Source organism: Diorhabda carinulata, chromosome 4 (genome assembly GCF_026250575.1).
Source record: "Diorhabda carinulata isolate Delta chromosome 4, icDioCari1.1, whole genome shotgun sequence".
Lineage (NCBI taxonomy): Eukaryota > Metazoa > Arthropoda > Insecta > Coleoptera > Chrysomelidae > Diorhabda > Diorhabda carinulata.
The window spans coordinates 23870225-23886946 of record NC_079463.1 but is presented as its reverse complement, the minus strand read 5'-3'; the positions used below and the strand labels follow the sequence as shown (position 1 = coordinate 23886946).

The 16722-nt window shown below is 32.2% G+C and overlaps 2 protein-coding genes across 3 annotated transcripts; both read right to left on the bottom strand.

The window, feature by feature from the left end:
- Nucleotides 1-586: 586 nt before the first annotated feature.
- LOC130892512 (collagen alpha-2(I) chain-like) lies at nt 587-7651 on the bottom strand. 2 transcript variants are annotated; one of them, XM_057797957.1, is made up of 3 exons: nt 7548-7651; nt 4326-4486; nt 587-1171 (listed from the first exon to the last, which is right to left on the bottom strand). In XM_057797957.1, exons 1-3 carry the CDS (start codon nt 7567-7569, stop codon nt 683-685), a joined length of 672 nt encoding a protein of 223 aa, XP_057653940.1. In that variant the 5' UTR covers nt 7570-7651; the 3' UTR covers nt 587-682. The 2 variants fall into 2 exon arrangements, with proteins under 2 accessions (XP_057653940.1, XP_057653941.1); XM_057797958.1 differs by having other exon boundaries at nt 4326-4478.
- A 7071-nt stretch (nt 7652-14722) lies between these two features.
- LOC130892507 (collagen alpha-2(I) chain-like) lies at nt 14723-15370 on the bottom strand. Its single transcript, XM_057797951.1, has 2 exons — nt 15320-15370; nt 14723-15164 (listed from the first exon to the last, which is right to left on the bottom strand). Exons 1-2 carry the CDS (start codon nt 15329-15331, stop codon nt 14808-14810), a joined length of 369 nt encoding a protein of 122 aa, XP_057653934.1. The 5' UTR covers nt 15332-15370; the 3' UTR covers nt 14723-14807.
- Nucleotides 15371-16722: the final 1352 nt, after the last annotated feature.

Genomic DNA, 16722 nt, shown 5'->3' with positions numbered 1-16722 from the left:
TCGTAGTCTGTCGTCTTCAGAAGTCTTCTCGTATTAGTCGTGTCTAGTCTCGTTTCAGCGAAGAGCTTCATTATTGTCTAAATTTTGGCCTTGGTTTCTATTTGAATGTATTTCTTCTGCTGTATTGCATTGTTTAGCATACAGCTGTGTTGGTTTGTTCTTGGATCTCTGTTCCGACTTCCACATATTCTAACTCTTTTTTCAATCTTCTCACACGTTCATTTTGTCAAGCTATTGTCACTATATTAACTGAACAGGAGCCGTTGTTCTTCATTAGTATAACATCTAATCTTATTGTCTAATATCTTCTTCTCACAGTAAAGGTTTGGTAAGCTTATTATTACTCTGGGATGAATTTGGTTAGCTTAATAGAAATAATTTCAATTGTATTGATTAGGGGGTTAGGTTAGGGGTGGTTTTTTCCAGTTTTACCAAAGTTGGACATGCTGGTTAATGATCATCGCACAAAATAATAAAGCTTCATATAAGAACCAAAAGGAAAGACGAAAATGCGGCTTGATGTACCGGAGGAAATCGCCAAAACTTTTTTTATCAAATACAATTTGGTTAAATGAATCAAGATCCGTAATTTTTAATTTAATTTATTGCAATAAATATATATATATATTCAAAGCACTACTAGTTCGATATAAAGAAGTACGTTACAAATATTAATAAAATATCAGTGTCCGATCAAGCCAAGTCCCAAACCAGGTCTAGCAAGACCTAAACCTAAAGCTGGTGCTCCCAAATATCCAATTCCATTAGGTCCAGTTGGTCCAACAGCTCCGACTCCAGTAACAATTCCAGCAGGTCCGGCGGCTCCAGCACCAGTTACAACACCAGAAGGTCCTGCAGCGCCTACACCGGTTACGATTCCAGATGGTCCGGGTCCAGCGAGACCCAAGCCTAAAGCTGGTGCTCCCAAATATCCAATTCCATTAGGTCCAGTTGGTCCAACAGCTCCAGTTCCGGTAACAATTCCAGCAGGCCCAGCGGCTCCAGCACCAGTTACAACACCAGAAGGTCCTGCAGCGCCTGCACCAGTTACGATTCCAGATGGTCCAATAGGACTAAGAGCTAGTGGATTGATTAGACCAACTCCGCCATAACCTAAACCTATAGCTGAGGCATGAGCGGAGACAGCGAAGGCCAATAAAGCAAAAGTAACCTGAAATAATGAATGAATAATAGTTATCATTTTGGGTTGGGAGTTTTGACAGAATTTGATAAGCTATATATACGTAGCATAGTCATATAAAAAGTTTAATGCATCCTAATATCGGAGCGGCAGTTAACAAAGTTTGATATTAAAACGGAATAGGTTAAACTTGATATTTATTACAATTTGTGTCCCTTAATAATAAACAAATGTGTTTTTTGCGAGTGAGGTTTATCATCTACACCTAAACTAAATCAAACTCACTTGAAAGAGCAATGAAAAACTAGTGAAACTAATCAAACTAAGTATTCACTTGTACCAGATGAACAGTAAGGTTAGGTTAGGTTAGGATAGGATCGGTTACGTTAAGTTAGGTTAGGTTAGGTTAGGTTGGGTTAGGTTAGGTTAGGCGAGTTATAAAGCTTCGAATTTGAGCTTTTTGAAAGGAATTCGACATTTCAAAGGGTCTACGATCTCCAACAAATTCTGCACATGGGGGTTAAATGATATGGATATTTCAGAAAAGTTCTCAGTTTTCAGAAAAAGAAATTCGGGAAAATCCATGAAAATTGAATTTTCGGGAAAACCACATGTCCGATTCAAAAACTGATATGTTTTTTGAGAATTTCCGGCGACATCATTTTTCACATACTTCTAATACGAATCAATATTTTCTATATTTTGGCACAAAACCGAGGAATTTTCGGAATATTGTTGTCATCCCTATGTATAAAATTGAATAAATTCAATACTATGAGAGATATGGATGTCTTTACGGCATCAATCGATTGAGAAAACCTTCAAGTTACTCAACAGTCTCATTGCAATTCTTCCTTTCCATACATACGCCTATTATACAGGGTGAAAGTTGAGATAAACTTTTTTCTAAAAAAAATCCACATAAAAATTCATATTATTCACAGATTACAAACTGAAACGTTGTAATGTAGAACAATCGAAAGAAGAACATGGGTATTATCATAGAAAAAATGAACTTTCTTCCTCCTGGTTATAAAAGGCGAGTTATGAAGCTTTGAAATTGAGCTTTTGGAACGGAATTCGACATTGCAAAGGGTACTCCGTGGAATGAAAATGGAGAAAAAACCTTTTGACCCCGTTTTTCACCAAATTGTGCACATGGGGGCTGAATGATATGGGGATCTTAGGAAAGTTCTCAGTTTTCAGAAAAAAAAAGAAATTATGACGAAGGGAATATTCGGGAAAATCCATGAAAATTGGATTTTCGGGAAAACTACATTTTCGATTGAGAAACTGATATGTTTTTTAGAATCGCCGACGGCGAATACATGTTATCTGATTATTTTCAATATACTTTTAACTCGAACCTATATTTTCAATATTTTGGAACATAATCGAGACATTTTCGGAATATTTTTGTCGTCCCTGTGTATAAAATTGAATAAATTCAATACCATGTGACATATGGATGTCTTCATGGCATCAATCTATTTAGAAAACCTCCAAGTTACTCAATAGTCCCATTGCCATCCTTCATTCCCATACATACGCATATTATACAGGGTGAAATTTGAGACAAATTTTTTTTGTCTCCATGAAAGTTGTCAATTTTTGGGAAATAAAACGATGGCGAGGATAAAATTCGGGAAAATCCATTAAAATTGGTCTTTCGGGAAAACCACAAGTCCGATTCAAAAATGTATATGTTCTTAAGAATCTCCGGCGACGAATACATGATATCTAATTATTTTCAACATACTTTCAATACGAGCCCATATTCTCAATATTTTGGCACAACACCGAGAAATTGTAGGAATATTGTTGTCATACCAGTGTATTGAAAATTGAATAAATTCAATACTTAGGTTAGGGTTCATAGCGGACTCTAATTTCAGTATATTGATTTGTTATTTCTAGAACCCTTATAATTAGTGAGAATATCACCAAAAAAGAAAATATTCTTCATAATCTATTCAAACTGATATCTGATCATCTTAATTATATTTTACAAAAGGGTCATATCGATCGGGAAATTCTTTTCATAAACAGAACTACCTCAAGTGTTATTTGCATTAAAGAAATTTTTGGAATGAAAATTATGTAGTCTATACGACACTTGTTAATCATTGGTTGTCTATGCCAGAGGGAAACGAAGATCTCTTCGATTTCATCAGGTGAATAAGTAGATGTTTGTAAATCGTGTAGGAACAAGGAAGTCAGTATAATTCAACTATAATATCCTATCAGGAGGAAGATCAATTCTACTAATCTTAACACGTTGGCAGCTATGCAGTATGAGGTAAAAAGTTTTGTTTTGTTTAAATTCAACGATTTTGCAATACTTTGAATATACCATAAGGGTGTTTTGATGGCCGTCATTGAGAACTACTTAATCACTGGAAATAAGAATTTTTGTGAATGCCTGAATTGCAAAAATACACTTAATCTTATTTAAAAATATATGGGCGTAGTTTTGCAAAAAGCAACCAAAAGATACGTGAAAATTGTAAAAGTATTTTTATATTTACCAAATCAACGAAAAAATGTAGATTTGTCAAAAAAGTCGGTTTTGTATAACTACATTCATATAATCCATTTTTCAATATAATGAATAAGAAAAAAATTATGTAGATTGTGAAATTTATCTTTAGAAATGAGTTTCCAGAGAAAAATTAAAAAAAAAAAATCTGTAACGGGTGGCCCAAATACAAAGTAGATGTGTTTGAAAAGGTGACAAGAAAGTTTAGAATTGTTTTTAGATAGCCAGACCGATAAAGAATAAATTGAAAAAGCACTAACAGGTGTCATAGTTTCGGCGATGATCACCATTTGACGAAAACTCTTCCTTCTGTCAACGTGTTGAGATTTGAATCCAACGTCTCGATATTTTTAAAAAATTAATACATTGAGATTATAGGTATCGTAGTATAATAGTGATATTTCTTTTGTCTTGTAAATTTTCCGCGAATAAAGACCTATTAACATCATTATCATTGAATCTGAATTATTATTATTAAGCTGATCATATCTAGAATCCCGTAGCTCAAATTTTGGAAATATGAAGTTATACTAATGGGTTTAATTACCAAATAACAGATTTTTTGAGAGATTTTAGTATATTTCTAAATTAAAACCTCTCTAACAACTGCAGTATCATTAAAATAATAAAAAAAACAAATCTTACCAAGAATTTCATTTTGTCTGAGATATTCGCTGGATGTTTTACCAGAACTAGGAAGAAACTGATACTTTGTAAAGTATTTTCCTCTGTATATATACTCAAAAATACTGAACGGCCTCCGAGTATGTTATAAATTATTATCCAACTTAGTCTTATCTGCAAAACTAATAATCTTGCATCATACTTTTTAGAATAATACCGTATTTGATTTCTGATGTAAATTTAGTCTTTTCCTAGCTCGGTAAGTGAAAGGTCAAATCGTCTAAGAAATATGGAAAATATCGGAGTGATAAGAAATCTTTTGGTATCAACTAGTCTAATCTACAAGTTCAAAAACGTCATTCGATTTGGAATCACCTCTAGAAAAATGTTTTTGAAGGATTTTGGTGCAGGTAAAAAATTGTTTTTAACAAAAGTTTTTGGATAATAACTGGATAAATATTAATATCTAAAAAATTTTGAATGAAGCTCGTTGCAGTGGAGGAAATTTTGGATAAATATGTCCAACTCCCGGAACTCTATTTTCATTATTTATAATTTTAATTTGACGTTGAAAAAAGGGCTTCGCGCGGTTGTTATGGTATGCGCTCGCCGTCGCTTAAGTGCAATCTAGAGTTATAAATTCAAATTCGCGAGCCTTTTACGTTCCACTCTCTCAATCTAATGGTTAATGATATGACAAAAGCATTTGAAGCCGCTAATTTTTTCAATACTATCCAAAAAATATATAAAGGCCTCAAAGCCATTGAGACATCATTTGGGAGATATTTATGATTCCTTGTGTTTTGTTTTTGTGTTCAGTAGTTATTTCGTACAAAATATTAAACTGTATTAATCCAATAAGCAAGCTGTTGCAAACAAAAGATTACGATTTAACATCTGCACTTGAAATTTTACAGAACTGCAAAAAATTCTTTAGGGATCTAAGATCGGAAGAGTACTTTAATGAAACTGTTGTTGATACTAAAGAACTAGCTGATGAAATTGACGTTGATTCTAATTTTGATTCAACAATACTACGATACTGAGTAAGAAGAAAGAAAACCAACTTTTCATACGAAGCGCGAGATGAAAAGATCCCAATGAAAAGTTTAAAATAGGCTTTTTGATTTTACATTTGATCAAGCAGATTTGAACAACTTAACCTTTCATTACTCGTAGCGATTTTTTGGGATAGAACAATCGCGCACGGTTCAGAGGACCGGGATCCTAAATATGGATCAATATTGATTTTTTGTGTTTTCTTTTTAACATAATGTTACATTATTTAATTGATTTGTGATAATATTTTGTTTCAATATGAATTTAAATCATAATTATGTTACAATAATTGAAACGCCACTATTTTTTGCATACACTCATGTAAATACAAAAAACCTTAGGAAAAAAATAAAAATTCGGAAATTTATCAAATTTGTGTATTAGTAACTCAAAGTGAACTTTCAATATTAAAACTAAAACAAAAAAAAAAAAAGAAAATAATTATAAGAAACTATAACACGAACGTTTAGCATACATTTTCATAACATGAATTACACAATGCTGTAACATGTTCAAAACACAAATATTTTGCACATATTTGGCAGTAATATTTAGTTTTCCTATTTTTCCGCCAATCACATACTGCACAGCGACCTTGAACTCCGAGAATTGGGGTTGGTACTTCTTGTTCTGCTGGCAAGCCACATATCTCCCTAGGTCTCATTCTAATGATTCTTGGTAGATTACTAGACACAGACCGTACTTTTTGGTAGTCATTTACTAGCAACATTGATAGTTGCAGTAAAAATTCTCTATGTGGTGTCTTAGATTCATCATAAAAAGATGTGTAAACTACAAAAGAGTTTATCTCTGCTACATTCAACAAACTAAAAAAAGGCACCATGGGCCATCGTCTTGTAGCGCGAGCGCAATTATATTGCGCGCATAATTTGTCCAGACGTTCCGATTTTTTTTTAAATATGAGAAACTAAAGTAATTCTATCATAAAAACCAAACATCGAAGAACCAATGCAACTACCATTGTTTTGTACAAATTCGATTGGTAATTGTTTTTTATTTTTTCGAATAGTACCCAATAAAGTTATTTTTTTGATTTGAGACTACCAGCTAGTGGAATACTATACAAGCCAAATCTACAGTAACATTTCTATTGGTACCATAAATGTGTTCACAAAGTCTTTCTACTACTATTTGCGTATCTGTACTCACCCCATTGGGTTGCTTTCCGACGTAAACTTCCAAGTGGCTGGTATAAAACTGCTTGGCATCAGAAATAGCAAAAATTTTTATGCCATATTTATTTGGCTTATAGCTTATATAGGAATATATTGCCTAAAACTACTTTTTCCTCGAAAAGCTTAAAGTTTTTCATCTATGGTGACGTAAGCAGAATGAGAATAACATTGTTTGGTATTGTTGATGAATCTATCTAGAATCGTTCGTATTGGAGCCAGTTTATCTATTTCGCATCTTTCGTATCTGGTATGAATATTATCAAATCGAAGACAGCGCAAGAGATACAGAAATCCTGCCCTATTCATGACAAGCCTGAAAGTTTCAACACCAGTGCCATCTGCTCTCCAAAGATGTATTAAATTCATGTGATTTGCTTTTCTGACACCAGCAAGATAAAGAAGGCCAATCAGAGCTTCAATTCCAGCAAGGTCTGTAGGTTTCACATCTCTTTCTCTGCTATATTTATTTCCAACATTCTCAATTTCTATATTTGTACATTCCACAACTAAATCTAGCATTTCCTTATCGAACATGCACTTCCAAATACCCAAAGGTGTTGTTTTAGACTTTACGAATTGTTTGATGGTTGGCAATCGTACATATTTATTCGTGGTACGTGTTCTTACATTTTTCGGTGGACAGTGTTTTTTCCACTTTGTTATTTTATCTCTACCTATAAAGTACGGGTTTCTCCTGAAACTATCATCATTTCCCTCTGTTTTTTCATCTTCAAACTGTTGTTCAGTATCACTAGATTCAGATCTTTCTTCTATATGATCAATTTGATTTTGTTCATCCTCATCATCTTCGTTGTCATACGTCTCTTCTTCAGTCGAAACTTTCTCAAATAATCTCAATAATCTTTCTTGTTACTTTTGGTGGTTCATATCTTTATAATATAATATATGTATATATAAATAAGGAAGAAAAAGTTGAAAAACTTACCGATTCATCTTACTTAATCTTAATCTTAACTTAATCACTTACCGATTAAAATTAACCAGATCATATGGGAAAGTACAAAAATGTGTACGCAACAGTCGCGCCCGATGTTCTAGACCGTGTTCCTAATAACGAAGTTACAATGTTGTATCTTACTCAGCAAACGTACTTCCACTTAAATTTCCACTTAAATCCAAGTTACTGGAATTTACTTACAGGGCCGGTCTAAGTGTTGGAAGTTTGATAAACAGTAATTATTTTCAATTTTTGTATAATATCTACGACTTTAAAAACATGTCTAAAGAAATTCTATTGTAACACTTCAAGGATTTGCAGATAGTTTTAACGATTCTGTTGACATAAATGGGATAGAATTAGCGGAGGAAATTTCTGAAGTTTCTGCGCTTTTGAGAAAAAAAGCAAGAATAAACGAAATACTTAAATTAATAACAATTTAAAATTCTTTGTTTCACCATAAGAATATAGCTTACTATACCAGTAACTGTAGCAAATGGGGAAAGGAGTTTCTCTGGATTAAAATTAATAAGGAACTTCTCACGATCCATTACAACGTAAAATCATCTTAAAGATTTGGCCATTTTGGCTATTGAGCATGGAATAACTGATAATTACTCACGAGTTCCATACAAAATTTTTTCTACGTTGGTAGACTTGAAAAAACTCGACAAAACTTTTATCAATTTTTATTTTGTAATAGTAATATTAAAAGTACAATTGTGAGCATTTTTAATTTGACGTGAGTAAGAAGTTACATTACTATTGGTAGTTGAGGTGGCAACATTTAACGAGTTCAAAGTCTATAGTTATATTACTAGTTATTGGATTGTTGGTAGGATCGTGAACATTTACATTGTTGCTTGAAGACGAACTAATCGTTACCATTTTCAATGCGGAATCCATTTTGTTTTTTATTGAGTCGTCTACGTAACCCTCCACAATTGTGTTGGATTTCCACCCACCGCGTTTCTTTAGTTGAATCATTTCACCACCGGAATCTACTAATAGAGGCGCCGAAGAGATCTGTGTAATTTTTTGGATCAGATAAATTCAAATATGTTATGATAAGCAAGGGAATTTTTGAAAAGGTATTAATATATACAGCTTGGGTTTCGCATTTTCCATTTCTATATTACAAAAAGAAATGTTCCGTTTTGACATTTGTGGGTCGTTGGTTTTTATATTTATTATAAATGTTTACCAAGTTTTATCTATAGATATTTCACCAACAACAGTAATTAAACTTTGGAAATGAGTTGCTGTATCAGGAACTATGATAATTAAAATATTTCTGGTATTATTAATATCGTTACACTTCATTTTATAAAATTCCTCTCAGAGCTCCTGCGATTCCGAATATTAAAGCAACCTAAAAGATGTTACAATAATATTTAAGCTTACATCAAAATTTTTGGCTGTCATACCTTATGCATGAGATAATGATGGTCTGGAGCTTGCAACACAAACTTATTAATTTCTTTTCACGGGAAAATGTTTTAGATTTTTTGAGTCTATAGTCAACTGATTTATGTTTCAAATTTTAAATGAGTTTCGAGTATTTACTGATGTATAGGTCGTTATTTACCATTAGGGTGCCTTTCAGATTTGAATAAGTCGACCAAAGTGTTGAGGATTTCCACATTTTGGATTTAGTTTCAAAGTAAGCTAGTAACACTCTTTCTGTGAAGCTGTTTATGCCTTTTTTAGTACGCCACTTCATAAAAGATTTATATTCCTTCAAATACTGTTTCTTGGATTTCTCAAGGAGAAGATTCATAGTCGCTGCAGTTGCAGATACAACAACATCTTCTGATGTGCAGCTCAAACTTTCTTCACTATTACTTTCCATTACTTATAATTAAACTACACTCTTTTTAATTAGACACAAAACGGATATTCTTGAACGAATATCAAGAAACAAAAGTGTGACAGTTTATTTGAGAAACGAATTGACATGAGAAAGCGTGAAAAACTGAACCTCTACGGTATTTTTTTTCACGCTTGGTGACCGATTCAGAAACTGCATTCTTTATGAATGCAAATGTGCGAAAAAAAAACGATAAATTAATATTATAACGGACTAGAAAAAAATAATTTTTTTATAACATAAATTGTCGTTTTAAAAATTTGAAAAAATCTTCTTAATTATATATCATATGATATTAGAAAGTATTATAATTACTAAAAAATATTTTTTTATACTTTCTTATATACAGCTGTTTTTATAATTTGTTTTTCTGTTACAGAAAACAAATATAACAGTGGTCAATATTTGTTTACAACAAATTGTTGAACTAATAAATTTCCTTTGTCAAACTATTTAAATGTAAAAATTATGATCTTAAAAAGCAAAATTATATTTTAACTGATTATTTAAACAATTAAAATGTAAAAAAATCCATTTTAAGAAATTAAAATTTGAAATAAAGAGAAAAATTCATTTTTTTAAATCATACAGACATACTGGACAACAGAATAGTAGAATAAATTCAGAAATATTGAACTTTTTCACGTGTTTAAAGGAATTTTATAATCAAATTACGTAAAAAAATTGTTTAATGTGAAAGCAGGCACAGCTAAATATTAATTGAAAAAAATTATCAACATTTTTTAGTTATTTAATTTTGCAATTGTCATGAAAAATTATAATTAACAGCTTTCATGAACATTTAACGCAGGATGTTATGAAGTTTATATATCAAAAAGGCTCCACGAAGCTTAAAATTATTTATACCTTTTATCCCATTATTGATGCCAACGCAGATTAGGAAAAATGTTGTTTGTTAACAATTGAATAACTTTTTGAAAAATAGTAATCAAACTTTTTTTTCTACCCTTATTGATTCTTTCAAGTATAAAAAGGTTACTAGAATCTTTTAAAATTTTTAAAATGACATTTTATATCATGAAACAACCATTTTTACTGAAGTATCTTTAGCCCTATTTCCGTCAAACTAAAATTATGAAAATGGAGAGTTGGAAGAGTTTTATCCAAAATTTTTTAGACGTTAACGAGCTTTTTTCAAAATTGCTTAAATATTAATATTTTTTGAGTTATTAACGACAAACTAAATTAAATTTTTTCTACTTATTTTGTTATTAGAAATTGAAATGTTTTACTTGCACCAAAATCCGTCAAAATCATTTTTCTATAGGTGATTCCGAATCGAATGAGTCATATTGTTAGGACTTTTATCTCTATAATTCACATTTACGAACTTGTAGACTAGAATAAACCAAAAAATAGCAGCTCCATCCATTTTAGTGAGAAATAACTAAACACTTAGTAAAAATTAGGAGATGTAAGATTTTTTAGTAAGTGAAATTAATTGTCTAGCTTAAGTAATTCATTTTAAAAACCGTATATTGAAAAAATGGTAGATTTAAAAATCTAATAAACCCGAGATTCGTGATCGTTTATTGAAGTTTGTCACCTGACTTTTTCGGCAAGATAATCAAGGTATTAAAAAACCAGTACCAGAGTTTGAGGCCATATAATATTTATTAAATTGCAGTTATACTTATAAATGAATATCGTATCAAAATTTTCACTTCCGCATTTCTAAAGTGAACAAGTTAGAGTTTAGTTAGATTCTATCTGTTTTAGTTATATTATTTGATTTACACGAATTTAATTTACATTCAAATGTTGTTAAGTGATCTGGGGAATGGAGACATTTTCTAGTAAGCTTAGATTAGGTCTACTTCAATTTTTGTCAAGTTATCCTAATTGGCTAATAACTCGGGAAAAGATATTTATTCATGGAAGAAACTGTCATTCAATTCAAAAATACTTTTTAAAATACCAATTATTGGTAAAACCAGACTACCACCGCGCACATTCCAAAGTTTTTTCCACCATTATTCTAAATTCCACCACTATTCTAAATTTTGTACTGGTTCTTAATTGTATGTGATTCAGTTGTTGTTTTTTTTTTGAGTTTGATTACATCATAGAAAAGGTACTCAAGTTAGTAATATATCTATGACTTAAATTGATCGCGTTCTTTGGCAATAGCGGGCATGCGCTGTAGGTGACTGCGAAGCTCTCGCACTACACACTCCGCCACTGTTGACATTCAGGCGTCAGTCGGCGTTGTGCTACAGCCATGTCGACATGTCCGCCATTATTGATGCCTCCGCCAAGTGCGAATTGCAAAGTGTGATTCGTTTTCTAGAGGCTGAATGCCAAAGTGCTGCAGAAATCTATCGGAGAATGGAAAACTTCAAGAATGATGGTGTTGTAAGTGAATGGTGTCGAAAGTTTTTTTATCCTCTCTTTATTTTCCACAAGAACTTATCTATCTAACCACCTTCTTATATTATATTTTTGTAGTTTATCATTAAATATTTCTAACTCAGAATGAAGATTTCCACTTTTTCTAATCCTAATTCTGTTATTTCTTGGAAACATTCTATTATGTCGTGTTCGGCATTTGACGTTGCTTTCCAATCAAAGCAGGCCACCAACATGAGTTGCTGGAGTCTTTTGTAAACGTACATTGTATAATGGTCACTCCGATGGTCTTCTGGATTTATTTTTTCTTGAATCTCACTATCTTTTTTGATTTTTCTTCATTGACACTTGGCTAAATCTTCTGGATATGGTGCAATCTTTTTTGTTTGACCATATATCTGGATATTTGACTTTGATTCCTATGTCAATAACATCTTTCATTCTTCCATTCCACCGCTAGTAGCGCTGTAGCTGTATCTTTAGCATATTCTATCCTAATTCCAATTTTTGCAAGCATATCTGCTTTACTTTTTTTCCCTTCATAGTATCAAAGTACCCAGAAATGCTAACGCAACAAACGAGTTTGTCGTGATGGTGATATTTTATGTCCAGACATGACCAAATCCTGAGCTGCAGTTCTAGCCATCTTTGTAAAATCAGCAGCCTGTACAAAAATCAATTAGCTTCCACCCCACTCCAGAATGTTTCCAAGATTGGTATTGATGGTGATAATCCGTTCTTGTTGAGTTTCTATAGGATTCACCAATTTTCTTTGATAGCGTGACGGATATAACATTCAGTTTCCAGTCAGAACGACTTCTGGATGTTCAGCTCTCTTAAAAACTTTAGTTCCATTTCTCGCTGCTGAGGCATCTGTGAAGATTTAATTTTTTTTGTGATGCAGGATAGCTCTTTGTCAGTAATTCTTCTTCTACAAAACTTTTATGAATACTTTTATAGGCTGCAGGCTTTGAATTATTTCTATTGCTGGTAGTGCAGTACTTCTTGTGGCTATCTAGATTCTTAGCTTTGATAGCCTCAGAACTTTCGTTTAGTTTTTTCATAGATTCCAACTATACTACTGAACCGTAGATTATGAAAGCCTCATGATCGCTGTATCTGACCAATATATTACTTTTGGTTGTAGTTTCTATGTTTTACAAACCAACATTAAATAATTGTATTGAATACGTCCTAGAGAACGCCAATAATAATTAATTCTGGCGATTTCAGTTGCTTAGAAGCTCGCTTTTCAGATTAATTCGTTTGTAAGTTTTTTCTTCAGCTCTTCTTCACGTTCATTTCCAAATTCCTTATTCTGTTAGGTCATCATCAAATGCAAAATCATCAAAAGCGTATCAATCTTCATTACTTCTTAGTTTATTGTCTTTATTCCATTAACTGATTTTGAAGAATTTAGTTTCTAGTATATTTCTGATAAAATTCGTTTTATTTCTTTGCTTTTCTTTGAAGGAATGCTTTTTATTTCCTTCATATTCGGCAAATCGGTAGGAACCTTAATTTTGGCAGGCTTTTTTTAACCGAATATTTTGACCTGGGAAGTGTGTGTGCTGCAGATTTTCTTTCTATTGGCAATTTGTATGACTAAGTCAATAAATGTATGTGATTGGGTGACCTCGGGGCTTGCATCTGAAGTACGCTGTTGCTCATGATTCTGGGTATGTACTGGTTCGGATCTGTCCGTGAATTTTGAGGTCAGATATTTGTAATCGGAAAAAAGAAGGACAGTAAAAGGATAATATGACAGTTTTGAGAAATTTGTGATATAAAAAGGTGTGAAAGGTCTTCGAAAAGCACTGGTAATTAACTTCACACGTTTCACGTTTCGAGGATCATCATCATGGCAGATTAACGTTGAATCGTTCTATCTAAGTGAACGTGGAATCGGTGGAAACTCAGTAGTGTCTAATGGTTGTAGACGATGGCCTGTGTATAGTCAGAAGCACGACTCCATTATCTTTGCAAATTTCAATGCCTTTGGAGAAACATGGTTGTTGTAATTATTGAACAAGGCATCTCTATATTTGCTGAAATATAAATGTTATAGAAAGGAGGCATGATATACGTGCCATCCCTCTTTTATGGAAGGTATTTCAAGCTTCCCAAACATGCACGATCTTAAAATATTACGGGTCTTAAATTGTAGGCAAATTTAAGAACAAAGAAAAAAATAGAGAAGATAAACAATATTTTTGACCCAATGTCCTATTCAAAATTTTTATAACAGTGTCAAATTCTAATTGAGGCATTTTTCGAAACAACTTGACTGTGTGGTCGTTTGAGCTCTACTAAAAAATAAAATTGATCAAAGCAGCAAGTTAGAAGTGTGAAACTCGGCACTGACGCGTGCATACAGATTTTTGTGAACGCACTGTATTTACTATATCAACTAAGAATTGTACACAAGAAACTAATGCGTAATAAGTAATACTTTATTGAAGAACAGCGAGGTCGATTTAAATCAATAAAATGGTAACTTTATATAAATAAAATAATAAAATAAAAACTGATAGTTCACTGGATATGTCAAATGAAATGGGGATGTTAATAATTGAAAATATTCATTTCCTAGTAAAGGTTGTTAATGGCGAAACAACATTTTAAGAGTTAGTTATACTATAAAAACTTTAACCCTTTATGACCAAAGCGAATTGTGGATTTTTTTTCGGTAGAGTTATTTTTTTCCCATCGTATTTTCGCTCCTTCAAATATCAGAGAAACTACTTCAACTTTAATTGAACGGTCATTTCACAAACAAATATTCGTCCAGAAAAACATTTTAAAACTTCATTTGATATTATAATTTCATTATTTACAAGATATGTCCATACTCTACATCCCTTTAAAGCCCATATTTCGCTTTGCTATCAGCAAGATGCTTCGGTACCAAACAATATTTTGTCAGTGTCAAATTTTTTCCACACTTTATTTGAATAAGAAGCTGTTATGTTCATTATTATTTAGTTTTATTTTTTTTTAATTTTTAATCATTTACATAATAAAAAATTGTTTCCATAATCTATCGACGACTAATGACCCCAATGTCCTGCTCCTAAGCCATGTCCCCATCCGCCGTAACCCCAACCAGCACCAGCATGTCCCAATCCCAAAGCCAATGGTGCTGCCCAGACAGCTCCATGTCCATTGGGTCCAGTTGGTCCTACTGCTCCATGTCCATTAACTACCCCAGATGGTCCAACTGCACCAGCTCCAGTTACAACTCCGGATGGACCAGCAGCACCGGCTCCAGTTACAACACCAGATGGACCAACTGGGCTGAGGGCGTAAGGGTGAGCAAAAGCACCGTGACCAAGTCCATAACCTAGACCGAGACCATGAATTGAGGCAGAAGCAGTGGCTGCCAAGGCAATAACAGTAAGAAAAATCTATGGACAAAATAAAAAGTTGTTAGGAAACATAAATAGTTGAAATATTTATTTATTCTACAATCAACATTTTTCTAATTAATTTGTTTGTTTGAGAAAATATAGTCGCGTATTTATCGGAAAATTTATCAAAACAAAATCAAGTTTAATCTCACCAAAGAGTTCATGTTGATTATTGCTCAAGTCACAGGATTGAACTGATGCCGTTACCCTGATCTCTCTAGGTTTATATACAAAATACTAAGTGAGAAAACGACCTTCAACCATAGTAAATGTTCATATTATTATTTATTATTAGTAGGAACTACTTTTACGTGAGTACTCGATAGTGTCCAGCAAAAATGATTAAATTTTTTCCCAAATACCTCGTAAACGAGATTAAAATCAATGTCGAATGTATAGGTTCAGTCGATGGTTCTTTGTTTATATGAATGCCAATGATATTCATAGAATTCCCAACAAAATTTTATTGATATACAATCATTAAAGTTATTAGTAACCGGGTACTTAGGAAGTTTTGTTTTAAAAAAATGAATATTATAGAACATTTAGAAAATTCAAAATATATTTTTTTGAAAGTCGGATTTTGATTAGGTTAGGTACGTTGGGAAAACGTTCATAAATTTATGGATGAATGTAATAAAGTGAAATATTCAAAAATTTAGAATAGGAATATACTTTAGATTGACCTTAATAATGATGATTAGAAATAGTATATTACATAACGAGTTTGGAAAGTGATACATTTCGCACTAGTAACTGTTTTGAAACGTAACGAGTGCGAAATACACTTTCCAACTAGTTGTGAACACTATTTTTCCTACGACCACGTAAAAAATTCCTCAAAAAACGCATTTTTTAAATAAGAAAGTCAATTAAACAATATCACATATATGTTGAAAAGTTTATAAACACATGTGCTGAAAAGTTGATAAATCTTACAAAATATTTTTTATTTTGTAATAACTACTTTATACATTACCCAGTAATAGTAATAAGACTTAATTTTAATGTTTAAATTATCTTGCAGACACTAGTATGTATGTATTCGAACACAAATCAGAACAAACTTTCAATTTTTATTGTAAAGACTAATATAACCTTGAAAAAATGTATTGCCTACTTCTTCAGTCTTTTTAAATTTGGCCTTTTGTCTTTCGGCACCCAGCCAGATTCATATTGTATTCGCATATTCTCTCTATCGTTCGAGACGATATATAACATAACAAATAGAAGCATTTCAATACATGTATGTTTTGTTATTTCTTAGTACATGTGTGAAATAAGCTACTTTCTTAGGTAAAAATTAGTGTGCAATATATCATTAATAAGCGATCGTAGGAAAACTTTGTTTCTAGGAATAAACAGTTCGAAGCAATGATAAATTATATGAGAATTATGAACGAGTATTAAAAATGTTGTTAATGAACATAAAATAAAACAAATCGCTTTAACAAAGGGAGATGGCAAGTAATTTGGAAATAAGATTGGAGAAAGGGAAACGATATTGATTAACATCGAAGAGATATTAGGACAATAAATAGAAGAGACAGAGATA

Excerpts from the sequence above, each read along its gene's own strand:
- LOC130892512 (XM_057797957.1), bottom strand. The coding sequence starts at position 7,569 with ATGATCTGGTTAATTTTAATCG. Across the intron at positions 4,487-7,547 it reads GATCTGGTTAATTTTAATCG|TTTTGCAGATAAGACTAAGT; the intron begins GTAAGTGATTAA and ends CAAGATTATTAG. Across the intron at positions 1,172-4,325 it reads CAGACAAAATGAAATTCTTG|GTTACTTTTGCTTTATTGGC; the intron begins GTAAGATTTGTT and ends TCATTATTTCAG.